General features: G+C 65.8%; 1 protein-coding gene across 5 annotated transcripts; it reads left to right on the plus strand.

Annotated features, from left to right (window-relative positions):
• Positions 1 to 754: 754 nt before the first annotated feature.
• On the plus strand, positions 755 to 25,108 carry CTBP1 (C-terminal binding protein 1). Of its 5 annotated transcripts, none has more exons than XM_082462038.1 (10): positions 757 to 976; positions 8,369 to 8,562; positions 9,932 to 10,086; positions 17,806 to 17,950; positions 19,225 to 19,431; positions 21,374 to 21,588; positions 22,486 to 22,616; positions 23,249 to 23,376; positions 23,868 to 23,985; positions 24,210 to 25,108. In XM_082462038.1, the coding sequence occupies exons 2-10, from the start codon at positions 8,556 to 8,558 to the stop codon at positions 24,394 to 24,396; spliced, it is 1,293 nt and encodes a 430-aa protein (XP_082318164.1). In that variant the 5' UTR covers positions 757 to 976; positions 8,369 to 8,555; the 3' UTR covers positions 24,397 to 25,108. The 5 variants fall into 5 exon arrangements, with proteins under 5 accessions (XP_082318166.1, XP_082318162.1, XP_082318163.1 ...); XM_082462039.1 differs by having other exon boundaries at positions 8,373 to 8,562; XM_082462036.1 differs by lacking the exon at positions 8,369 to 8,562 and having other exon boundaries at positions 756 to 976.
• The last annotated feature ends 434 nt before the right edge of the window (positions 25,109 to 25,542 follow it).

The raw sequence follows: 25,542 nt of genomic DNA on the forward strand, positions 1-25,542 counted from the left end.
TTGGCCCTTCCCCATAACCGGATCACCTTGCCCTTGAGGCCTGGCTAGCTCCCACCCTGGAGAGCCCTCATGACCCTCGGGTGCCAGGTGCCCTCTGGACTTCTGGAACTAAGCACAGGTGCTGTCTCTGGGGCTGCGGCGGTGGTCAGACTGACACCCACTTCACCCACACCTGGCCACCTCCCAGGGACCACCTGCACCGCCCCAGGCCCAGGGAAGTCCCTGCCGCTGGCTTCGGGAAGCTGTCCTGGGGACTCCGGTGTAGGCCACCCCGCCCAGCATAAGGGCGGGTTTTCCCAGAAAAACCCTCCGGGGTTTGCGCCGCTGCCTCCCCCGACCTTGCGGCCGCCCGGACATTTAAACCACCGGTGCCCAGGAGCCCGCTCGGCGGCCGGCGGGTAGGTGCGGGATGGGTGCGGCCGGAGGGTGAGGATGAGGGGCGGGTTCAGCCCAGCAGTCAATGCCCAGTGGGTTCCAGGCAGGTGGGGCCTGGCAGGTTCAGGGCAGGTGCGTGTGCATGTGTAGGGCCAGTGGGGCCTTGGAGGTTCTCAGCAAGTGCGTGTGGTCATTCGGGCAGGAGGGGCCTGGTGTGTGCGGGCAGGTGCCTGTGCGGTTGCCGGGAAGGCGCGGCCAGCGGGGGCGGGGGAGCCTAGCGGCCGGGCGGGGCGGGCGGGCGCGGCTTGCAGCCGCCCGCGTGGTCCTGCGCGGCGCCCGCGCCTGGAAACAGGAGGCCGCCGCGCCGGAAGCCCCGCCCGCGCGCGCGCCCTGTCCCCGCCCGGTGGAGCGGCTGCTGGCGCGGCGCGGCGGCTCGGCACGGCGGCGCCCGGGCGCAGGCGAGCGGGCGGAGCAGCGGACGGCGCCCAGGCCGCCCCACGCGCCGGGCTCGCGGCGGAGCGCGCCGGACTCGTCGGGGCCCGCGGCCGCCCGCGCCTTTCAATGGGCAGCTCGCACTTGCTCAACAAGGGCCTGCCGCTCGGTAAGGCCGCGCGCGCGCATTTCCGGCCGCGGGGGCGGGGCGGGGCGGGGCCGCGGGGGCGGGCGGGGCGGGCGCGGGCCCCGGCTTTTGTGTGCGAGTGCGCGTGCGCGCCGGCGCCCGCGCGCCGGCGCCCGTGGGCGGGGCTGGGGGGGCGGGACCGCGGGAGCGGCGTGCGCGTGCGCGTGCTGCTGCGTGCGCGTGCGCCGCCGCCCCGCCCGCCCGCGCAGGTGACACAAAGGGGCGCGGGGACCTCGGGACCCCCGCAGCCGGGACCTCGCACTCGGTGCGCAAGCCCCGCCGGCCCGTCCGTCCTGCGGGCGGGCTGGCCGGGTCACCGTTGACGGGGCCGTGCAGCGAGGCCGGGCGCGCCGGTGACCCCACGTCCTTCGGGGCCGGACCTCGGACCGCTGCCGGGGGACGTGCGGGGCCGCAGCCTCGGACCCGAACCGGCCTGTCTGCGGGTCCGCGGCGCCGGGTCTTCCCGCAGGCGATCTTTACTCGTTTTTGAAATGACGTTTTTGAAATGAAATGACCGTTTGAGATCTTTACTCGTTTTTGAAATGACCGAAGTGATGCGTCAGCTGGGAGGCGCGCCGTTCCCGCTCACCCGGCAGAGGTGGCGGCAGGGCGCCCTTCTCTCTCTCAGTCCGTTTCCACCTGAGTAACGGGACAGGTGTGACCCGCTTCTGTTTGTCCCCAGGCACCTTGTGCCCTTCCTGTTTTGAAAGGTGTCAGGAACAGGCATTCTCCGTGCCCCGGGTAGCTCTGGGGGCCCTGAGCCTGGGGCTGGGGGGCGCAGGCCGGGCGGGGGGCGCCACGGGTGGTGTTGGTTTGCCGGCCGCTGCCCTACGCCCCCGTCAGGCCACTTCCGTGTCACGCCCACCTGTCTTTCCACTCTTGCACAGCCCCAGCTTCTTCGGGCTTCCAGCCACCGGGCTGGGGCCTCCTCATGGTAGGGGCGCATCCTGTCGGCAGGGAAGGGGCCCCACCCGGGAGGGGCCCCACCCTCAGCTTCCAACGCCACCACCCTGCCCCTGGGGCCTGCAGATCGGGGCCCCAGGCTCCGAGGCCTGTGGAGGGAGGAGCTGCCACGGCACCTGAGCCGCGGGTTTGGACGGAGCTTCCTCTGGCTGGTGCCTGCCTGTCCCGGAAGGGTGCACCGGCCCTGGGCTTGCCGGGAGGACGGCCTTTAGCTGGCAGCCTCTTAAGCCGGGAACCTGGCCCGGGCAGCCCCTTTCTGGTGATGCTCTTCTTCGTGGTTGGTTAGGACAGGTTTGCTCTCGGGAAGTGGGATGGGGTAGGTTTTCTTCCAGGTGCTCTGAGATGAGTAGTCACGAGGGTAAGCCCCTCACCCAGCTCCCACTTCTCTGGGTGGCTGGAGAGTTGGCTTGCACAAAGGGGGTCCAGAGCTGGGACTGCCGGTCATATCCCATGCGGGCGTCCTCCACCTCTCCAGGACCCCCCCACTTTTCAAGAGAAGCAATTTTATTTCTATAAAAACATACACAGGCAAATATTCAGGAGAAAGCCAGCTCCCAGCAGTGTGGACATCTGGGGTGCCCTGTGGGTCATTGTAGCCTGTCTACTCTTGAATGGGGCAGCATTCCTCAGCCTCTGGGGGAGTGACCACAGCAGCCAAGAGCACAGAATTGTCCCTGGGGAAATCCCGGCTGAGCCTCTGACCAATGCATGGTTATGGGCCCCTTACGTGACTTCTGTGTCATGTCTGTAAAGTGGGGATGGAGCGTGTGAAGAGGTGGGATCACATGAGTGAGCGTGTGCCAGGTGTTGGGGATGGAGGGACAGGGCTGAGGACAGGGACAGGACCAAGGCTGGGGACAGGGCCGGGGGCAGGGCTGAGGGACAGGGTCTCCACGCAGCAGCTGTGAAACGTCACTCTGGAAGGTAGGAAGGTGACATTCCCTAAGTTACGGGTGGCATCACGATGAACCCGCCCCAACCTGCGTTCTTTCGACGTGGATCATGTTCTTGTTTCCGGGATTCTGAGTATCACGAAGGTAGCAGAACACATGCACACACGTGGGCGTAAGTGAAGATGGTGAGAGGTGAACACGCGTGGGGAAGTCTTGGTGACGCATCCTCACTTTTTGTCACAGTTTTTATCCAGCACGTGTGTGGGGCGTCTTTTGGTTTCCAAGGAGTTGAGAAGTTGAGGCTGACTCTGGCCGGTGGTCCTGCTGGAGGTTTTACGTGGCCACGCGTTGCCTGCGGGAGCGCCCTGGCCTTGGCTGCAGGTGCTCAGCGCCCACCCCAGCCAGACTCGGCCTGGGGAAGCACGGCGGACCCCGGCCAGACGGCTGGGCGGCGGGGCAGTGGGGCAAGCTGGAGAAGGCTGGCTGCTGCTGGCTCTTCAGGCAGAGTGACGCGGGGGCAGGCGCGGGGCCGCCCTCGGGTCGTCAGAGTCCTGTCTCGGGAGGTGGCTTTCCGGAGGGCGTGCCTGGTGGTCAAGCTGGAGGGCCGGTGCTGGCAGAGGGGCTGGCTTCACGCAGGAGGGTGGGGAGGTGGCAGGGGCAGCGGCCGCCAGTGGTGCCAAGGAATTTCCTTTCCTGCTGCTGAGCGGTGCGCGTGACGGGCTCCGGCTACGGTGACTGGGGCTCTGCGGCGTGCGGGCCAGAGGCCTGGTGGAGTGAGGAGAGCACACCCTCGCCGTGGGCCCGGGGAGGCTGGCCGTTGGACGGGCCGTGGGGCCAGAGACCCTGTCCGTGGCTGCTGCGTTTGGGGCCTGGGTTGGGGGGGCAGTTACTGGGGCTGGAGAGGAGCAGAGACCCTTTTGGGGGCGAGTTCTGGGTGCGCTGAGCTTGAGATGCTCATCGGTGCTGCAGAAGGAGGTGGGAGCTGGCCCGGGACCCTGACCTGGTGCTCAGGGCGTGGTGTGGCCGAGGGCCGGGTTCTCGGGAAGCCCGGGCTTCCTGCAGGCCCTGGTGCCAGGGATGCACTGTGATCAGTCTGGGGGGCTCAGCGACTCGGGTGACCCCAGAGCGTGCCAGCTGCAGCCCCTGGACCCTCTGAGAGTAGCCCCACACTGGGGAGCCGTGGCCGAGGACGCGTCTTAGGTGCGTGGTGGGGGGGTGGGGAGGGGAGGAGTGGCCGCCCGGCAGGAGGGCCGCACGGCCAGTGTGTGGAGCTGGGCAGGAGGGAGGGCAAAGACGGTGCCGGAGTGTCCACATCCCCCCGTGCGGCTCCCCGTCGTTGGCATCTTCCCTTAGCGTGGAATGCAAGTCGCAGCCCAAGTCCCCTTTCGTCCTTTCCTGTCCCCTCTTGTTCCCTCCCGTTCAGCCGTCCCCTCTTGCTGCTGCGTGGTGCGGCTCAAGGGAACCATCTACCGGTCCTAGGGTCTGGGTGGGGTGTTAGGACAGCCGTCTGCCGGGCCTTCATCGAGCGCCCTCCTGTTGGGCCCGAGCTGGGCAGCGGCTGGCAGGGACGTCCACTTCGGCCCTGCAGGTCTGGCCACCGCCCGCTCCCCGCGTTTGCCCGGGAGCCAGGGCACCCCAGGGCCGCGGCGCTGCCAGCTCTTGGCACGGGCTTCCTCTCTCAGCAGCCGCGCTGGACCCTGCGTTCCCCTCCCCCCTTTACTGAGCCGCTGGGATGCGGGCACGCACTGCCTCTCCCCGTGGCGGGCACCTGGCGCCTCTGTGACGTGGGATAGAGCCGTCTGTGCGTCAGGCTGGTCGTCAGAAATCCCTCCCTCCCCACGTGCTCGCCGGGTGCCCCCGGAAGCCCGTCCTGGCAGAGCTCGTGTTCTGGCCGTAGGGCCCCAGTGGTCAGCCGGCACCCACGTCCATCCCTGAGCAGAAACCGGGCGGACGGGAGGGGAGCAGGGAAGCGGGGGTGGTGGGCGGAGGTGAGGCCCGGAGGAGAAGGGAGCCTGGGAGTGTCATGTGTTGGAAGTGCAGGGCTGTGGCCCCCGGCAGGTGCTCCCGGCAGCCGGTGCGGCCCCGGCAGGCACACTCACCCCGCCAGCACCTCCGCGTGGTGAGCAGGTGCGGGGAGCGCGGGGCGTGCTGGAGAGGGGTCCGCGTGAGGACAGGACGGGCCCTCCTGCGCCCAGAGCCCCAGGTCTGGGGCTGACCAGGGAGGGCGTCTGGACACCCGGGAACCTGGGGCCAGCCTCACGCCACCGGGAGACGACCCGTCTGCTCCCTGGCTGTGCCATCGCTGAGGGGACAGAGTCTCCGCCCTGACAGGTGTCCTGGCTGCCAGCCACCCGCTCCCCAGGGCTGCCCCTTACCACGGTCTCGGAGGCCACCAAGGGGCTGGGGCCGTCCCTGTCGTATCTGGTCCCCAGAGTTTCTTTGCAAGGAGCCGGCCCTGTGTCCCACCCTCCCAGATGGGGTCCAGTTTCTGGTAAGGGGGAGGGGCAGGTGTGTCTGGAATCTGGCCGGGGGGCTTCCGGCCAAGACCCCATCCCTGCCACGCCCCCGACCACGAACCGAGCCCCTGGCTCACCTGGTGGGGGAGGGGTGCACACCCTTGTGGCTCCCGAGAGACAGGCGGGTGAGTAGAGGGCAGGAGCCCCTGAGACTCGTCCAGTCAGCACAGGGTGGGGGGGCCAGGCTGGCGGCACTGCACCCACCGGGCGCGTGGGACATGGCCTGCGTGCCACCCCCAGGGTCCACGCCTGCTGGCCACGGGCCTTGCTCTCTCCACCCATCCTTCACTCTTTAAACACGGGGCTGTTCCCCTGGAGGGCAGAAGGCCTCCTGTAGGTTCCTGTGCAGGGTGTTTGGGGTAGCGGTGGCTGTAGGAGGTGGCTTGGTGGCCCTGAGGTCCCTGGGGCTACCTGCTGGCCTGCTTTGGGCTTGACCATGACCCTCCCCTCCCCTGGCCTGACCTTGTCAACCCTTCAGCGCACCCCCTGCTGCCCTGTGCGTCCAGGGGCTCTCCCATCGGTGTCTTGAGTAGTGAAGTCACTTACGGGGCTTCTGTTTGGTTTATTTCTAGAAACAAGGTGCAGCTTAGCGTTTTCACCCGTGAGCGTCCCCAGCACGAGCCCAGAAGCTTCTTGCGACTGTGGTCTTGCTGTTATTTCAAGCACAATTGGACGGTTGAATCCCTGTGTCTCGGCCACTGCTGGACGCTGCCGTCCTGCGCACAGGGCACTGGGGCCGGGGAGGGGAGAGCCAGACTCACCCTGTCTGTCTGCAGTGCCCAGCAGAGGTCGCCTCCCGTCTGCACGTTGGGCCTGAGACCTGCCCAGGGCCCTCCGTCTGTCCAGGCTGGCCTCCGAGGCCCGAGGCCCGCCAGCCGCTCCTCTGGGTGGGCGCCCACCACCCCCATGGACTAGCGGGGACGCACCTGGCTCCTTTTAGACTGCTCAGCATTGGCAAAGCAAAGCTTCCTTTTGAGACCATTTTCACAAAAGGATTGGTGGGCGGTGGACACGGGAGAGCCCAGGGGTCCAGGTTGTTTCACCAGGGCTGGGAAGACGCAGTGCTGGGCCGCACTTGAGGCGCGTGAGCCCCGGGCCTTCGGGGGACAGGGAACCGTCTTGGCCGTCGGCATGTAGCGGGCGTGTAGGGACGCTGCTGACGGATGGGACCGCGAGTGAGCCAGGGAAGGCCCGGCTGGGCGCTGCCCTGCTTCCCGGTGCAGCTGGCCCTGGTTCCTCCAGGGTTTAGGGAGGGGACTGAAGAAAGCCTCGTGACCAGACGGCCGGCTGTGACTCGTCTGGGGTCTCCCTCACCTGCACACACTGATCTCGTCACGTGTGGTTCCCGGGGACCCTCGGGTAGGAGGGCAGGGCACCCGGGTCGGCCTGACTCGGCCGTGCGGAGGTGACTACTGGGGTGCTTTGCCCGGTGCTGCCGCTGCAGTTTAGAATGAGTTTGGGGCCAACTTTGGAAGAGACGATGGCATCAGTGGGACCTGGGTTGCAGGTGTTTGAGGTCCTGGAGCTCGCTCTCCTGCCTCTGCCCAGTCGGGGCCACGGCGGGGGGGCCCACTCACGGTCGGCAGCACCCACCCCGGCTGCGGTGTGGTCGGTCAGCGGGAGCGAGGCTGGGGCCCCAGAGCCAGCGAGACCCCGAGCGAGGCCAGCGTCCTTACCGCCCGGCCCAGGCACCCCACCGCCGTTGCTGTCCCCGAGCCCCTCTTGTGAGGATCAGGGTAGGAGGGTGAGGCTGGTCTCCAGGTCGGCCTGGAGTGAGAGGAGGGCCTGAGGACCGGCACTGAGGGTCCCTGAGGTTCTGGGGGTGTCGTCCTGTCCTGGGGCCGCCCCCGGGGCGTGTCTGGGGTGTGGGGTGACACCTGCTGCCTACGGCTCGTTGAGTACGTTTTTCACCAGAGAAAGTTAGATCAAAGGAGCGTCCGCGGTTTGCAGTGTGGAAGCGTTCTGATTCCTCGTGCTTGGTGATTCCGGAGAGGAGCGTGGCTGCATGGAGGCGGGGGGGGGGTGGCACGGCGCGAGTTGTGGGAGCTCTGGTAGCGCGGCCCCTCGGGCACGGAGTCCCTTCGCGGCGGGGCTGCTGTCCACGCTGCGTGGCCCGGGAGGCGGAGTGGGTGCGGCGGGACGGGGACCTGGGCCAGGGCGTCATGCCCCTACCTGTGGGACCGTGGGGGGCCTCGGCGCACGTGGCCGCGTGGGGCTGAGGGGGCTGAGGCCGCCTGGTAGCTGGCGGTGAGGTCAGTTCGGGTGCTGAACACCCACCGGGTGGCAGGCACTGAGGGCCGCGGACGGCCCGTGGCTGCAGGCTGCCCCCTGGCCCTGCCGCCCGTGTCCTGGGGTCGTGGGCTGTGCCTGGCTGGCTGGAGCTTTCCAGGAGCGGCTGGCCAGTCCCCGTAGTTGAGCCGGATCAGGGAGGACTCGGGTGCGCCCGAGGTTTGGGTCATGACCAGGTCGTCCTGCCCCCCGGGAAGGGCTGGGCAGCTCTCTGGGGAGGGACTGCACCTGAATCTAGCCCTGGCCCCGGGACACCGCCCGCGGGGCCCGCAGCTGGGATGCAGGAAGCATCCAGGTCGGGGTCTGTGTCCCGGGGCCCCCCTCAGCGGCCTGTTGGAAGTCCAGTCTCCTTGCCCCGTCGTGGACCCAGGAAGCGACGGGCCCCATGAGATAGGAGCTTGCAGAACTGGCCACAGCCCGCTCCCTGGGCTGTCCTGTCGCCAGGCCTCCCAGCTGGTGCACTTGGTGGCATCCGGGCGGGGTCCCGGGCACGTGGCGGCGACCTTCGGGGTGAGTCTCTTGCCTCTGCGTCCGAGCCGTGGCCCCGCCGGTCACTCCCACGCAGGGCCGGGCCTGATTCCAGGTAGGTCCCGGCCCGGCAGCCACGGGCCTGGGGTCAAGGTGCAGGGAAGCCCCTCCTCCACGGACCTGAGGTTCGTGAGTCTAGTTGACCCTCAGTGGTGTTTAACGTGTCTCTTGTGTTTAATTTTTAGTCAGACTTTGACCCGGCGTGGGCTTCAGTGGTCGCCGTGGACGGGAGCCTAGGAGCTTTGGTTCGAGACAATTAAAGACGTGGGATGAGGAGGACCCAGTGACAGGACGCAGTTCCGCAGGGGTTCTGAAGATAGACGCTTTGAACAGTCGGATTCATGGTCGCGGAAGCCGAGCCCATATTAAGAGATGTCAGGTTGGTCGGGGCTCGGGAGAGTGAGGCCGCCCGAGGCCGGTGTCCCCGCGGCCGCGGAGAAGGAGCTGCTCCCGGGCTCCCTGTGCGTGGCGGGGTTAGGACAGGGACGTCCCGAGCGGGCGCGTCGCCCGGGCCCCACGTTTGCCGTGGGGTTTGCTTCTGTCGAGGGTCTCGAGGGAGGGGTGCCCGGCCAGGCCGCGGGTCGGCGCGGGGTTTCTCTGGATGTTCCCGTGGACTCGCCACGGTGGGGCGCCCTCCCGGTCGCGGTGTCCTCCGTGGGGGGTTCCCATCCTCTCTGACCGCTGGGCGCTCCAGACAAGGCTCTGCAGGCACCTTTCCGCTAAGACACCTTCGCAGACCCGGAGGGCTCGGTGTCTTGCGGTCGCGTGGATCGATGTTGGGCAGAGGTCAGGCTGAGTGAGGCCGGGAGCGGGTGTTTGTCACACGCTGAAATGAGTAACGTCTTTAAGTGACACGGCGCTGTTCTCCCAGTGGAGCTGGAGAGACCAGGGCACCATCTGCACAGGACTCCTGCCATCGCACCACAGACAGAGGGGGCCCGGACGCTCTGCTCATGATGCGGGGGGAGGTGACCAGAGTGGCCCTAGCCTTTGGACCCCAGGCCAGGAGCCCTCCCGGCGGTCCTGGCGCCTTTGCCGCCGGTCCTGACGGCCGTGCGCTCTCGGGAGTGGTGGGCACTGGCGGGCCGCTCCCGGTTCTCGTACTGCGCCCCGCGCGCCGGCTGCCACGTCCCAGGGCAAGCCTGGCGGGGCCATGGTGAGGGGGCGGGCCGATGCGGCCACCGCTGTCTCGCGTGTCACCTGTGAAGCCCTCCCGTCTCCACCTGGGCCTCGTGTGGAAGGAGCGAGTTTTTAATAATTCTTTGCTGTCTCGTTTTGGGAAGGTGAGGGGTTCTGGCCTTTTTCTGGTGTTTTAACCCTCTTCTACCTTTGCGCTGTTTCCTGCTCCTCAAACCTACAAGCAGAGGCGATGCTGGTGCCGGGTGGGTCCCTGTCGGGTTTTCGGGTGGCAACACCACAGCGTCGAGTGGAAGAGAAACATCGGGTGCGTCCCCGAGCCCGTCGTTCCAACCCGCGTGTCTGGCCGCCAGCTGGAGCGCGGGGCTGCCTGGGGCTCTGCACCCCTGAGGTCCTGATCCGGGGGGGGGGCGGTCACCACCGTCGGTGTCCACTCAGGCGGCAGTGAGCCGTGGCAAACACCAGTGCGTTTTCCTTCCTGATTTTTAACGTATTTTTGACAAAGATCCTGGTGGCTGGACACGTAGAGTTGGAAGCCCTTGGGGTGGGCTGAGGTTTCCGCGGGGGCCGTGCTGCCGCGGGAAGCTGAGCGTCCGGCCCTGTCGTTGCAGGCGTCCGACCTCCGATCATGAACGGGCCCCTGCACCCCCGGCCCCTGGTGGCACTGCTGGACGGCCGGGACTGCACGGTGGAGATGCCCATCCTGAAGGACGTGGCCACAGTGGCCTTCTGTGACGCACAGTCCACACAGGAGATCCACGAGAAGGTACCACGGGCGGGGCGGGGAGGCGGGGAGCCGTGGCCTCGCCAGCGCTGAGGCAGGCGTCCCAGGGTTCCTGCCGGAGTGGGCAGGTGCGGAGCTGCCTTTACCACCTGGCCAGCCGGGAGGCGGGGGTGGGACGTCTCCATTACAACCAGTTCTTTCCCAGAAAGTGGCCTTTGGGGATGTGGCTGCAGGGGACGGTGCTGGGGGCGGGCAGGCTGCATCTCCGTCACCGGACGACTCAGGCCACGGCGGTCGCCAGGACACCCCGAGCCTGTGCCACGTGGCTTGCAGCTCTCGGGCACCCTGGGACAGGAAGTATGTTAATCTGGTTTCTGTCTGTAGTCACAGCCAACCAGGTACTTCAGAACCACCTTTCCCCTGAGTCAGCTGAGGAAGCTGGGCCAAGGTTTATAAAACCTAGGTGCTTCGGAGAGCCAACAGGGTCAGGAGAGGCCCAGATGCCACAGGGGTGCACAGGTCGTGCCTGCCGGGCTGGGGCATCGGCTGTGCTGGAAGAGGTGGCTGAGAGGCCAGGGCGGCTTTGGCAGCCTCATGGGCCGGTGAGGTTGGAGCCCTGCTGGACCCTGGCTCTGGGCTGGACCCTTGGAGAAAGGACGAGCTGGAACCAGATGCACCCTCACCTGTCCACCAACCGGCCCAGCAACGTCCACATCAAGCCTTGAACTTGGATTATAGGCGACCCTGTGCCCTATGCTCAGGTGGCTGGCAGAAACAAGGGAGAACAGTACACTTACGGGAAGAGACCGTAGGCCTGGGCCCCAAGTTGTTTCTGCAGATCACCTCCTAGCACAATGTTCATCGCACAGTCGAAGATAACAAGATAGTAGGAGAAGAAAGAACTGAGCGAAAACCAGCAGAGACAAAGGACTAGAGGGACCCAGGGGCCGGGGGGGTGTCTGCTGCTACAACCACCACGTGAAAACCAAGCCTGAGCACTTCAGAAGGAGCCGAGCGCAGAAGACGTGACGACGGCAGGCTTCGGGGGAGTTTTTAGAAGATCTAGGAGCTGAAACAGAGCAAAGCTGAAAGTGAGAACTCACTGGGCAGACTCGCCAGCCACTCGGGTCAGTGGCAGGACGGAGGCTTGGGGTGAGGGGGCCACGGTGGGGAGCCAGTCTCCGACAGAAATCTCAGGGACCGAGGGGAGGGGATGGGCCACGAGCGAAATTTGATGAGAAAAAGGCTGACGATGGTCCAGAGCCGAGGGAAGGCAGCAATAAGCGGGTGAGAAAAGTGCGGCAGCGTGCACGCCCGGGCGGCCCCTCCGGGAACTGGGGCTGGCGGTTTCCCAAAGCCGAGCAGGCTCGGGCCACCTGCCTGGCCGTCGCAGCGCTGGTGTTTCTCCCAGAGAAGCAAAACACACATCCACACAGAAACCTGCCCGCGAGCCCCCCAGCAGCTTTGTTCCTCGTGGCCGGAGCCAGAGGGAACCAGGTGGCCTTCAGCCAGGGCACGGGTACCGAGGAGCCCCACTGGGCAAGAGAAGGAAGGATGAGCCACGGGCACCGGCGTCGGCCGGGCCGGAGCAGCCGGCTCGTGAGGGTCACGTGCATTGTCTCTCTGGCCAGCCACCATGACGGGGACAGCGAAGGGGACGGAGGTGCCGGGTTCAGGTGCTGCTACCGCGGGGGTGTTTCTTTGTGGTGACGGCAGTCCTGCATTCTGTGTCCTGTTGTGAGGCGGCTACTCGAGCAGACTCACAGTGAAGTTGCACCGAACAGCACACACGAGCGAGGACAAGACGGCCAAGGGGACTTGGGTGCACAGATGGACCTCACCGGGCATGAGCTCGTTGCCCACCACAGCGTCCGGGCTGGGGGACACGGGATCCCTCTCGTTGGCAACTTCTTGTGAATCTTACACTGTTTCCAACTAAAAAGATACTTTTAAAAAAACCAGTAGTGGAATGAAAAAGAGACATACCGAGAGAAATTTTTAAAAATTATAAGCAGTACTAAAACAAGTTTTGCCAGTAAATTTGACAATTAAGACAAAACGTGTCTTTTTCCAGAACTGTAACTTACCAAAACTATTTCAACAAGTTAATATAAAACCCAGGGCTTCCCTGGTGGTGCAGTGGTTGAGAGTCTGCCTGCCAATGCAGGGGACACGGGTTCGAGCCCTGGTCTGGGAAGATCCCACATGCCGCGGAGCAACTGGGCCCGTGCGCCACAACTACTGAGCCTGCGCGTCTGGAGCCTGTGCTCCGCAACAAGAGAGGCCACGATAGTGAGAGGCCCGCGCACCGCGATGAAGAGTGGCCCCCGCTTGCTGCAACTGGAGAAAGCCCTCGCACAGAAACGAAGACCCAACACAGCCATAAATAAATAAATAAATAAATAAATAATTTTTTAAAAAACCCAAAAACCCAAATAAACAAGTTGACAGACCCCTGGGGAGGGGGATAGGGCCCTCAGAGCCCCACCCGACAGGCAGGCGGCGTCCCCCCCGAGCCCTATGCCTCCTGACACCCACGGGAAGCCACAGCCAAGGCCTTGCCTGCCAGAGAAGAACAGGTAGAAAAAGTGTCCTGGGGACAGAATTTTATGCTCCTGACAGAGACGTTCGGACTGTGTAATTGGTGTCCTTAGAGCTGAGGTAGTGCCTGACTGTACACCGAGCAGGACGCGGCGAGAACGGAATCACAGGAGAACCAGAAGGCACCCCTGGAGACTGGATGGGAGTGGAAGGTTTAAACTTGAATAGGAAGCTCGAAAGACACAGTCAAGGGAAGCCCAGAGGAAAGACGGAAGCGACGAGGAACGAGGAGAGATTCGCAAACCCCCCAGGGGTGCCGTGCCCAGCTGGCCAGTGCAGCCGCTCTCAGGAGCCTCGTGTTTCCCATCCTGGACAAGCACTTCCTTCCTCCCTCTTTGCTGCCAGGGGTGGCCAAATGACTAAGTCCAGCCAGGGAGAGGACAGCAGCCTTTGTGTGCAGAGCCACCTTCCCTCTTTCTGCTGGCTGGAAACCAGATGTGATGGCTGGAGCCTGGGCAGCCACCCAGACCACAGAAGGAAGCCATGTGGAGCCAGGGGAGCCTGGGAATGGCGGGGCAGCAAGTCAGGAGCCCAGGACCCCGATGGCTCTGGAGCTGACACGGGGTCCGTGGACCACCTGGCTGCAGGCTTTGGCCTAGAAGGGAAATATCAGCCTGTCTTACGTGTCACATCTGATCAGGGGTTTCTGCCTCCTCACAGCTGGTTGGACGTCCGTCCGACGTTATTTGAGCGTTAAGGAGGAGAGACTGACGTTTTCGCCACCACACAAGGAAAACAACCAAAGCTGGACGGCGGCTCCCGCGCTCCTGCCGCAGACCCAGGACGAGCGTCGGGGGCCCGGGAGGCCCTGCCGTTCAGGATCCAGAGTTCACCAGCGCCGGGGTGGGGGACAAGAGCCAGAGCGGCCCCAGCTGGGCGCGTCAAAGCTCCTGAGAGGAGGGGTTTTACCAGGCTCACTCACGCGCCCACACGCGGGGCCGGCGCAGGCATTTCTCCCCCCTGCCGCTCTCTCCGAAGCTCCTCAGACAAAGTCAGGTGCCTGTGAGGTGGGGGCAGCCGTGGAAAAGGAAGACCTGGGGTCCCGTTGAGGGGCTGGGCCAGGGTGGGAGAGACGCGGGACGCGCCTGGGGTTCCAAGGGCACCAGCAGGGGCTTTTGGAGTGAAACGCCCAGTCCCAGGAGGGATGCGCCGAGGCCGGGTAAGACATGAAATAAAATCCGGGGAAAACGCAGAAACAGGCACTGTAGCCAGTGGTGGGGTGGCTCCCGGTCGGTGGGACCTGAGGACCCTGGAGGCGGAAAGGATTGGTCAGCCCACGAGCCCTGGGGACGCTGGCCGGTGCCCTCGTGCGCACCCGCCGTCACCAAGAGTGAGAGGGGCGTCTGCAGGGAGCGTGTTCGCCCCTGGTCAGGACAGAACCAAACGTGGGCAGTTCTGCAGAAAGCACGGCGTGGAAAGGAGGGGTCATCTGAGTACAAGGCAATCAAAACAATCTCCCTGCAAGAGAAATCACACAAAACAGGAAAATAGGGGGGTGAAGGAGACGTGCCCGCAGTGCGTGTAACAGTCGGGGGGTGAACAGCTGAAATACTCAGACTTCTCAACCAACAGGAGAAGGACAAATCCCAGTAGACAGTGGGCGAGCGAGGGGGTGTGTGGACAAAATAGCGACCGCGGAGCAGGTGACACTGCCCCGCCCCCAGGGACTCACAGACACCCAGGGGCAGCCGGGCCGTCAGCTCGCAGGTCTGGGTGGGGCTCCGGCAGGCCTGTGAGAATCTGGTCTGCGGTCTTCAGCCGGCTGTCCCTCCGCCTGGGCCATCTGTCATCGGGAAATCCCACAGAAGACACCCATCTGGAAAGATAAGAAGTCGCTGAGGGTGTGTGTGTGTGTGTGTGTGTGTGTGTGTGTGTGAGATGCTGGGAGGGGACACTCGGGGCGAGGAGGTGCCCTGACCGGGGGCCCGCCTCTGGTGTGGTGCCCAGTGAGTACCCCTCAGGCCCTCTGCTCTGAGCGCCTGGCCAGGTGGGCCGCGTTGCCCCTGTGGACCTGAGGACACCAGGTCAGCGACTAGCTGGGTACACGGCAGGTAGAGGCTGGCAGGAGTGGACGCTGGGAGGTCGGCGCCATACCCAGGGTGTCACGGCCACTGTGCAGCCAGGGAAGGGGTCATGAGGAGCCAGCAGGAGCATGGACCTGGAGTCTGGACAGGGCAGTGTGGTGCCCCTGCAGTGGTCTCATCCTGTAGCCGGTACAGGGTGGGCGCTGCTCTGAGAGCAGCCCGGGCTCTCCTCTGAGGACACTCCGCCTGGTACCCTGGGATTCAAGAGATGCTCAGTAGAAAAAGGGCCAGGCGTGGAAAAAGTAATTTACCCAGAAACGTACCTGGGTGACTGAGTCACACCCAGAAATGCAAATGAAAGCTACAATAACGGTTCCAGCCTGCGTGCGCCACACGGAGTATTTGGAAGTTGGGAATGCCTGGTGCTGGGCAGTCGGTGCTGACGGGCAGACTGTGCCCCGGGGGCAGTGGCGGCAGGACTGGAGCCTGCAGAGGGTTTGCAGGGATCCGCTCACTTCTCACCTCAAGGAAACAAGCAAACACGTGGGTTTTTGCTGCAGCACAGCTGGCGCTGGAAGCCACACAGTCTCTCCAGATTTAGAAACGTTCAGACCATCGTGGACCATCCCTGCTTAAAAGTGCAGCCCGGGACACTTAAGGACCACAGCTGGGTGCGATGCTCAGGAAAAGCCGCCCCTGCGCATGCGCCTGAGCCGCGAGGACCACCTGCCCCGTCCCGCCCGCCCACGGCCCATCCGCACGCCCGTTGTAGCCGAGGGCCCCGCAGGCGTCCAGCCCATCCACCTGCCTCTGCGTCCGGGGCTGCGCCTCCCAATGCTGGCAGGGACGTGTCCATCTCTCTGGTTCTAGCACCCAGCCGTGCCGGACACCGTGGGCACCAACAGATCTCTGTCTACACGCAGCCTGCCCCCCAGCTCCTGCCCGCCTGCCCCCGGGGGCCCTCCTCACCAGCTCTTGTCCGCACAGCACAGGGCGGCCAGAGGGGCCTCCCCTCTCCCCTGCACCTCCCTGTGGCCTTTGCCATGTCCACTGCCCTGTCTCTTCCTGCCCACCCTCCCCATGTGCTCTCGGTTAATCCCCTCTGCTGCTGCTCTGCTGTCACACGCCGGGCCTCACCCCGTCCACACTGGGTCCCGTCGAGTCATGGCACCGGAAGTCAGCGCCTGCGTCTCTGGCCCTCCCAGGAGGCCGGGGAAGCTGTCAGGACTCGGGCATGATGCAGCCGGCCCGTTCACGCGCCCGCTGGCAGCCCCCGCTCCCGGAGCTGAGATTCCTAGATCTTCCGAGCTGGGGCCAGAGCAGGGCTGGCAGCACCCCGTCCCTTCCTTGCAGGATCAGGAACCCAGGACCCCTCTGCCCTGCTGCCCAGCTGTCCTTGCCTTGGTCCTTTCTGTGAGGTCCCCTGTGGCCGTGTCCTCCAGGCCGCCTCAGGCAGCAGGAGGGGAAGGGAGGCCAGGCCAGCCTCAGAGGAAACTGCGTTCCGGGTGGCCGTGTGTCCGGCTGGGACCAGGGCTCAGTCATCGTAGAAGGGGCGAGCCCGGGGCCGTTGGCAGTCTCCCCGAGGCTGCAGTCCCCTGCCCTGCGCCCCACGCTCAGAGCCCACTCCATTCTGCTTACGCCATCAGCCACGGGCCAGCTGCTTCCTCAGCTCGCATGCGGCCCCTTGTGGTCCAGCAGCCTCTGTCGCCCCGGGGCACCCAGGGTCAGCCCTGGAAGCTCGGTCCAGAGGAGAGGGCCGCAGACACATCACCACAGGTTCCCAGTGGACTCTGTTTCACTGAATTTGAGACGTCATTGATTATGACGTCCCGTTAGGGAGGAATAAACCTCATCCCCAAGTATGGCAGGTTTTGAATTACATGATGTGTTGGAACGGGGTGGGCCCGCTCCGCAGCCCCTGCCCTTGGGCCCAGAGATGGCAGATCACGCGTCCCTGGCCTTGGCCAGACTGCGTCCCGGTGCGGACCGGGCTCTCGGTCCTGGGCTGTGGCCCCGCCCTCCTCGACCCGCGCTCCCCGCCCCCACCCCCCAGGAGCGAGGTGCGTCGCACGTGGGTGGGCGCGGCGGTGGCAGAGCTCGTGGACTTAAGCTGGCAGGTGGGGGGCGGGGCTCTGCGTGGGGCACGATGGTGGGTGGACCTCACCCACGGGGAGGTCTGTGCGCTTGGCACCAACCTGCCCGCGTGGGCCTCACCTGGAACAGACTCGCCGAGACACGCGGGCCGCCCCCAGGTGACCTGGAGTCCCGCACTTGGGGACGACAGCCCCGGCCACGCTCCGAAGGGTGCAGAGACAGAGCCGGCGGGCCCCTCCTGGGGGCTACAGCTGGCGAGGCCCACCTCAGGCGCAAGCGCGCCCGGAGCGCGTGCCCCACCTTGACGCGCCCTTGACAGCCCTCCCAGTGGCGGGGCGGGGGGAGGCAGCCCCCCGGGTCTGCGGTGCCGTGGACGGTGCGCAGGGGCAGCGGCTGCCCCCTGCCCCTCCCTGGGGGAGTGACCCTCCAACCCGGGGCCGTGCAGGCTGACCTGGAGGCCTGGCCTTGTGCGCAGTGGCGGTGGGGGTCGGCACGTCAGCCCCCTCCCCATCTGAAAGGGGTTCCCTGCTCACTGCAGCGCGTTCACTGCCCCCGGGGACTTATCCGCCGCTCCGAGCGCGTTGCGGCCTTGCGGCTGCTCCTGTTCTGCGAGCGGTCTGTCAAGGTGGCCGCTGGCTTCTCACCCTATCGGCAGGGTCTGGAGGTTTCAGGTGTGCCGGGTCCTCCCCGCGCCCGGCGTTTCCCGTCTATCGTAGCGTCTGGTGCCCAAGGAGAAGGCAGCCCCCGCGCACCCCCCTGCGTCAGGCAGGCAGAGCGCTGTCCCCTGTGTCAAGCGGGGCAGGGACCCTCGGTGTGCTTCACGAGTTTGCTGATCCGTCACACTCGGGTCACTGCAGACCGCTCACACGGGGACTGGGCAGCTTCCGCCCCGAGAGGGCCTGCCATGCGCACCGGAGAGAAGGCTGCTCGGGTGGGACCCTGCCGGAGCCCTGGGACTCGCCTAGCGGGGGCCGCACTTGGGGGCAGTGCCCGCGTGGCTTCTCCCGCAGCGGCAGCGGCTCACGTGCCTCCTTTACTGCAGGTGCTGAACGAGGCCGTTGGGGCGCTGATGTATCACACCATCACGCTGACCAGGGAGGACCTGGAGAAGTTCAAGGCCCTTCGGATAATCGTCCGGATCGGCAGCGGCTTTGACAACATCGACATCAAGTCAGCTGGGGACTTAGGTAGGACGGTCTTGGATTCTTCTCTTTGCAACTTTGCGCACTGCTCCCTTGGCGCGATCTCATCACATTTTATCCGTTGGTTTTATCGGGAAGAGGAGAGTCCCGCTGCAGCCGCCTGCCTGTCCGGGGGTGGCCTGGGGGCCGGCAGCGTGTGGGCCCCACGCCAGCTCCCCTCAGGCAGGCGCAGGGTGGCAGCAGCGGCCCTCAGGAAGCCTGGGCATTGTGGGCGGCGTGTCCGCCGCCCTCCCGCACTGCCTCCTGGGGACCGTGGGGAAGGGACGTCAGCCCGGGGGGGCGGCCAGCACATCCGTGTCGGGGTTTGCGCAGCCCTGTGCACGAGCCGTGGTTTGTGTTGTGATGTAGGACACGTGGGAGTGTGTACACACAGGTGTGTGGCTCACACTCACGGAAACAGACCTCAGCGTGCTCCTCCAGGTACAGTCTTCCGCCTCTTGTGACGTTCTGGTCTAGTCTCTCCTTATCCTTTGTTTGTGTTGGTCACGGCTTAAGGGCATGTGAGGACACGCCCGGCCACGGCCCCTGGTCACCGACGGCGGCCTCAGACCTGCAGCGTGAAAACGGCTCCCGCTGTCGGCTGCCACGCGTCCCAGGGTTCATTCTGCTTTGCCAGCCCAGCTCTCTCACCCCGCTATCACCTGTCCCCAGGAAGGCACTGCAGTGTCAGGCTGCGGTCTGGGCACTTTTCGAGCCGGGACGTCCTCCGGGCCTCGTCCCTGTTCGCGGAGCAGGTCCTCATTGCCTCGCGATTTCACGGGCTGGGGCTCCGTCCTTCGTCCAGGGACAGTCTGGGGCGTGCCGTGCGGTCATCCCTGCCAGACCTCCGCACGGCCTGGTCCTCTGTCAGGCGGCAGCCTTGTTCCCGAGTCTGACGGGGCCTCCAGCTCTGTTCTCGCTCAGTCTCCCCTGCATGACCTCCTGACCCCGTCTTAGGTTTTGTCTCAAGCCGAGCTGGTGAGGGGTTGGGGAGGGCAGGGCCTGGGGAGGTGTGGCCTGGCCAAGATCCCTTTCCAGAAGGTCCAGTGGCAGGTGGTCCAGGAGGGGCAGAAGCAGGTGTGGGCATCCGCCCAGGCGGCCTCTCTTCCTGTCCCCCACCCTGTCTGCCCACTGGACCCATGGGTGGCTTTCCCACGTGGCACGGGGCAGGTGACCTGCATTTGTCTCCTAGCATCCTGGGGCAGGGACGTGTCCGCCGGCCTGTCCCAGGTGAGACCAGGACCGTTCTAGTGACTGCCCCACATGTCTCGTGTCCTCAGGCATCGCCGTCTGCAACGTGCCGGCCGCGTCCGTGGAGGAGACCGCCGACTCCACCATGTGCCACATCCTCAACCTGTACCGCAGGACCACGTGGCTGCACCAGGCGCTACGGGAAGGCACGCGGGTCCAGAGTGTTGAGCAGATCCGAGAGGTGGCTTCTGGAGCCGCCAGGATCCGCGGGGAGACCTTGGGCATCATCGGACTAGGTGCGATGGCTTTTGCCCCCGTGCACAGGCTCTGTGGACCCTGAGGCTGGGGCTGCGCTGTGCTGCTGGCAGGTGCCCCCACCTGGCATGGCTGCCCAGCCAGGGGACAGCGCAGGGTTGAGGGGCCTTTGCCCCAGAGACTGTGCTGGCCCTTATCTGCCCCGGGAACACCTAGTGGGGCCCACGCACGCACACAGATGTTAAATAGGTGCTCTTGGGGTCACACGTGCTCGTGTGGTCACGCACACTCACGCGTGCTCACTCTGCCGTTCCCCTACCCCGCAACTGAGCGCACAGGCCTTCGGGTGATGGCCGGGCAGGCTGCCCTGGGCCCTGCTCTGGGTGGACGGAGGCTGCCCACGCCACTCACCCGCTCACGCGCACGCCCTGCAGGCCGGTGTCCTGGGCCAACCCTGGGCCCCTTGCACTCAGACAGCAAACCAGGGAACGGAGACGTGGGGCGGCAGGCAGGGTCCGGGGGGCAGAGGTGCCGGGGTGGTGCGGGCCTTAGGGGTTGGGGAAGCAGGGGAGGGCAGTGTGGTGGGAGGGGCCTGCCCTGGTCCACCTGGGCCACCCAGCATGGGCGGGACCGTAGCTCCCTGCGGCCCCATCAGCTGTCTCACAAAGGTTCTCTACGGCAAAGGCACCGCCTCATGCAGCTGTGGGGGAATTGCAGGGCAGAGACGCGCCTGCATTAGTGCAGGGGGTCAGGGTCATGGGCGTCCGTGGGACACGGGTGTCCCTCCCCGGGACGACTCGCTGTCCTGCTGGCTGTGCACATGCAGACGCCAGGGCTGGCCAGAGCCCCGTAGCCCTGTGAGCGCCCTGCTCCCGGCACCTAGGCCCCCAGCGCCCTCAGCCAGTCCGGGGGCAGGGATGGCCTGGCCCATGCGGTGTGATGAAGGACGGGAGGAAGGAGCAAGGCCGGGGAGGCAGTGGGGAGGAGGAGCTGGGTGTGCCTGGCCAAGTGGACTTGGGGCGGCCACCTCTAGGCGGTGTTGGTCAACACACTCAGTGAGGTGGGGACGCCCCGGAGGCTGCATCTCAGCCAGCGCCCGGCGGTCCCGGGGACCACGGCCCTTGGTCATCTGCTCCGGCCCTCCCCGCGCCCCTCAGGACTCCGAGAGCCTCTGTTCTGGTTCCCCACTGCCCAAAAGCAGAGTGGTCCCCCGAAACCTTCTGTGGCCCAAGTGGTGTAAAGGGGAGAAGCAGCGACCTTTGGATCCACGTCGCTCATGGAGGCCAAGGTCACAGCACCTCCACACTGAGACACGGTGTGCGGTTCCCGGGGGCAGAAGGGGCTCTGTAATGGCACCTGCCAGACACACTGAATGCAATTTCGCTTTTGCCTTTTTTCATAAAAGTGAAAATCCTCTTCGGGTTTCTTTTGGTTCCTGGAACTGGGGACTGACTGCGTAGGTGAAGTGGCTTAAAGCGAGGCCAGCCGAGCGGGGGCTCCCGTGCCAGCGTCGCCCAGCGGGCAGTGTGAGTGACTGCTCCGGGGCGCTGGCACTGTGGCTGGTCGGCAGGACCGCTGGGTGCCTGTCCTCCCCGGGCCCTCTGCGCCGGCGTCTCACCAGCCTCCACGGCGTCCCGTGGCCCCGAGCGCAGGGCCCTGGCGTGCCTTCCCCCCACCAGCTCCTGGCCTGCACTGCTCCCCTGCTTTGTCTTCTCGGGAGCCGAGGACAGAGGGCTTCAGCCTCCGGGGCACTGGGGCCTGTCCTGACACCGCAGCCCCTGCCTCGCCCCCCGTGCATCCGCAGAGCCCCCGTCGGCGCTCCCCAGCTCCCCGGAGCCCCGTCCCTTCTCTGCAAAGCCTCGTCCTGTGCACGTCCTGCCGCTCGGCCTCTGGGAGCAGATGTCTCAGGGTCACCCCGGGCAGACGGGGAACCGAGGTAGGGCGGCCGGAGAGGTGCCGTGGTGACACCTTGTCGCCCCCCAGGTCGCGTGGGGCAGGCGGTGGCGCTGCGGGCCAAGGCCTTTGGCTTCAACGTGCTGTTCTACGACCCCTACCTGGCGGATGGCACGGAGCGGGCGCTGGGGCTGCAGCGGGTCAGCACCCTGCAGGACCTGCTCTTCCACAGCGACTGCGTGACCCTGCACTGCGGCCTCAACGAGCACAACCACCACCTCATCAACGACTTCACCGTCAAACAGGTGTGCGGCCCGCCGGCACCTCCCTCGGGACAGCGGCCAGGGGCCCCGGGGGGCGGCGGGGTCTGGGCGGCGGGGCCCAAACCGCCGCCTGCCCGCCACTCCTGCCGGTCACCAGCCACCATGCGGGCCCTCCCGCGGGGCCTTTTCTTCCCCGAACCGCGGCTTCGGGCCTTTCAAGTGCCCGTGTGTGCAGAGGCCTGTGTCGCAAGCGTGCACAGTGTATATACGTGGGGGTGGGTTAGTTCCGACGACAGTGTCCCCCCACGTGTGTGTGTGTACACGTGGGCTTGTACACACACGTGTGTATACATGTATTTAAGTGTGGGGTGGCCGTTTACATTGATGTGTGCACGTAGGTGTGCGCGCACACGTGCACGTGTGGTTACATACACGTGTGTGTGCATGTGGGCTTGTACGCACACGTGTGTGTACACGTATTTAAGTGGGGTGGCCGTTTGCATTGATGTGTGCACATAGGTGTGTGTGTGCACACGTGCACGTGTGGTTACGTACATGTCCGTGTGTGCACGTGTGGGTGGGCGTGCGTGTACATTCTGTGTGCCCACCTGGTGCCTCAACTGCTGTCTGCCCCAGGCTCCTGAAGCCCCGTAGAGAGTGAGGCCGGGCACCTTGGTTCTCACCCAGTGGGTCTGGGCCTCTGGGGGACAGGGCGTGGCCGGGGGCGCTGATCAGAGCTGTGTGGTCCCCGAGGACTCAGTGAGGCCCGGACGGGCACGAGCCCCAAGCTGATGGATGGCCACCTGAGCCCCACGACGGGGTGGGCTTAGTTGGGGTGAAGTGGGGTCACAAGGAGTCCCTCACCTGGGAGCGGGGGCAGCCGCTTCCCTGCACCGGCGGGGGGGTGTCTTCAGGCCGCACTGTCCCGTGTCTTCCCAGATGAGACAAGGGGCCTTCCTGGTGAACACGGCCCGGGGCGGCCTCGTGGACGAGAAGGCACTGGCCCAGGCCCTGAAGGAGGGGCGGATCCGCGGTGCGGCCCTGGACGTGCACGAGTCGGAGCCATTCAGGTGCCTCCCGGTGGTGCCCTGGGGTCCCCGAGACGGCGCTCGCCCAGCTTAGGCCCCGCGCTAGCCTGCGTCTGACCCGGTGGCCACGGCGCCGCGAGGGAGTGGGGCCCCAATGCCCACGCACGGTCTCCAGGCCCCGGCCTCAGGCAGCTGAGGGTCCGAGGACAAGGGAGCCTGAGATCCCCCATTGGGCAGACCTTCCTCCCTGGCCAAATCTCAGCGCGAGGGGAGGCCACCGCCGTGGGCCAGGACGACCCAGTCCCCTGCGCCTGGTGGGAAGGGCTCAGACCAGGCGCCCTGCTGAGTGCCCGGGGGCACGAGGCGGCTGGCCTCCATGTGGCCACGTCAGAGGCCTCATGGCCGAAATGCCCATCTGGGGCAGCAGGACGGCTCCAGGTGGGTCTTCACCCTTCCGGGGCAGAACGGTGTCCGGAGGGCCTGGGGTCTAGAGCTCACAGCCGCTTGCAGGGGGGGCGGGCCGCATCCCCCCCCCCCCCAGTGAAGGCCCCTCCCCACTGCAGTCAGGAGCCCGTGGGCAGGTTTGTCTTTCAGGGGGAGCCACCAAGTCTGACGGAGGGTGGGGTGTGGCTCCGGGCAGGGGCGGGGCCTCTGACCTCCTGTGTGCCGTGTAGCTTTAGCCAGGGCCCGCTGAAGGACGCGCCCAACCTGATCTGCACCCCACACGCGGCCTGGTACAGCGAGCAGGCCTCCATTGAGATGCGTGAGGAGGCGGCCCGGGAGATCCGGAGAGCCATCACAGGTGGGCCGGGCGGGGGCCCTGAGGCCACGGGCATCTTCTGCTGGGGTGGGTAGGGAGATGGACCCACCCAGGGCCTGGAGTGGCAGACCCCAAACACAGAGGAGGCCGAGCGCGGCCCAGGCCCTCGTGTCAACCTTTGTGACGCTCGCTTGCTATCCTGCTTGGGGTGCCAGCTCATGGGGTTTTTCCCCCACCTTTTAAAGAGTCATTTATACGTGTAAGCCTTCCGGGCTGGGCCCTGTCAGCTTCTCTCTGAAATCCCCGGGCCAAGCAGATGGGGTTGGGGGCACTACTGAGCCGAGATCGGTTGCTCGGGGCTGGGGGTCCCCGAGCCTTGAGGGCGACACTGCCCAGACAGGACCCCGCTGTGCCTAAGGGGAGCGGGTCTGGAGACTGCCCACGTCCCCAGTGGAGCCCCTGCCTCTGGGGTCCCTTTGGTGGCAGCCGCCTAACGCAGGCACCATCCCTCCCTTCTCCCCGGCCTCCCCCAGGCCGGATCCCCGACAGTCTGAAGAACTGCGTGAACAAAGACCACCTGGCAGCTGCCACCCACTGGGCCAGTGTGGACCCGGCCGTGGTGCACCCCGAGCTCAACGGGGCCGCCTACAGGTGAGCGGGGGCTCTCGGCCTGGACGTGTGCTCACGTGGCCCCCGTGGACACGGACGGTTGGGGCTTAAGCGCCCGAGCAGGGGCGACCTTCAGGGCCTGGTGGACATGAGACCGTCTGGGTGGCGGCCACACAGGGAGTGGGACGGCGTCCCCCAGCAGGCGGCCTTCAGGAGCAGCCTGGGGTCCCGCCCCGCTGGCCTCACCTGCCTCCTTCCTCTCCCAGCAGGTACCCCCCAGGCGTCGTGGGCGTGGCCCCCAGTGGCATCCCCGCCGCCGTCGAAGGCATCGTCCCCAGCGCCATGTCCCTGTCCCACGGCCTGCCCCCCGTGTCCCACCCACCCCACGCGCCTTCTCCTGGCCAAACCGTCAAGCCCGAGGCGGATAGAGACCATGCGAGCGACCAGTTGTAGCCCGGGCGGAGCTCCGCAGTCTGGGCACCGGCCAAGCCCTCGGACAGGCGTGTGCAGGGGCGGCGCCGCAGGTGGCCACGGCCTCCGGGACAGTCCGGGCGCCAGGGGTGAGAAGTGGCACCCTCTGCCTGCGTCAGCTGTAGTTGTCCCGTCCCGAGGGCCGGCCGCTGCCGTGTCCTTTGCGTCCTCGTTCAGCAGCGGAAGTCAGTAGTTCTATCATGAATGTCCCCGTCTGTGTACAGTCTTTAGAACATCACAAAGGATTTGTTTGCTTAGCTGTCGGCAGGAGAAGCCCGAGGCAGGGCTCAGCGGGTCTGCTTCAGACGTTTTCCCTTTTGTGTGTGGATCGCATCCCGAACCAAGCAGTCGGCAAACTTCTCAGGACAGTGAATCCTCCCCGTTTTCTTTTTACACCACACGGTGCATTGTTTTTTCTACCTGCTTGTCTTATTTTTAGAATAATTTAGAAAAACAAAACAAAGGCTGTCTTTCCTAACTTTGGCATGAACCCCCCTGTTCCAAACGAAGACGGCGTCGCTAGCGGTGCAGAGAGGAGCGCGTGGGCCTCTGTCCCGGGCGGCGGGGCCGCGGCGCCTGGCCGCGTGGTGCCGTCCTGCTGATGTGGTAGGCTAGCAATATTTTGGTTAAAATCATGTTTGTGACCGTAACCATTTGTATGAATTATTTTAAAGAAATAAAAGTCCCAGAAAGAGCCGGCACGTCCAGCATCTGTTTTATCGGCTTCGTGTCACCAGGACACAGACGGGGTCAGTCCTCTTCTCTCCTAGCGCTGGTGGCCTTGGGGCTGGACAGACGGCCCAGTGAGCCCCGCTGTCACCACAGGAGGGGCGCTGCGGCCTGAGTGCTGGCCTCTGCCTCCCCCCGCCCTCCGCCCTCAGACAGCCTTGGACCCGGGCCCCTGGGGGCTGCAGAGGCCGCTGGCTCCAGGCTCGCAGGGACGTGCTCAGAGACACCACTCTGTCCTTGTCACACCGCCGCCTCCGGAAGCCCCGCCGCGCCCGTGGGTCAGACCGCACCGCGTGGCTGGGATGCGTGGCCGCGCTTACTCAGCAGCTGCTGCCAGACAGGGGCCTGAGGGCGGGGACGGGGCGTGTCCCTCCTGCCACCCGCTGCAGCAGGTCCCGG

Source organism: Balaenoptera physalus, assembly GCF_965194825.1.
Source record: "Balaenoptera physalus genome assembly, chromosome: 5".
NCBI classification, from domain to species: domain Eukaryota; kingdom Metazoa; phylum Chordata; class Mammalia; order Artiodactyla; family Balaenopteridae; genus Balaenoptera; species Balaenoptera physalus.

Coding starts and splice junctions, on each gene's coding strand:
- CTBP1 (XM_082462036.1), top strand. CDS start 937: ATGGGCAGCTCGCACTTGCTCAACAAGGGCCTGCCGCTCG. Junction 23,377..23,867: donor GATCCGGAGAGCCATCACAG/GTGGGCCGGGCG, acceptor GGCCTCCCCCAG/GCCGGATCCCCGACAGTCTG. Junction 23,986..24,209: donor CTCAACGGGGCCGCCTACAG/GTGAGCGGGGGC, acceptor TTCCTCTCCCAG/CAGGTACCCCCCAGGCGTCG.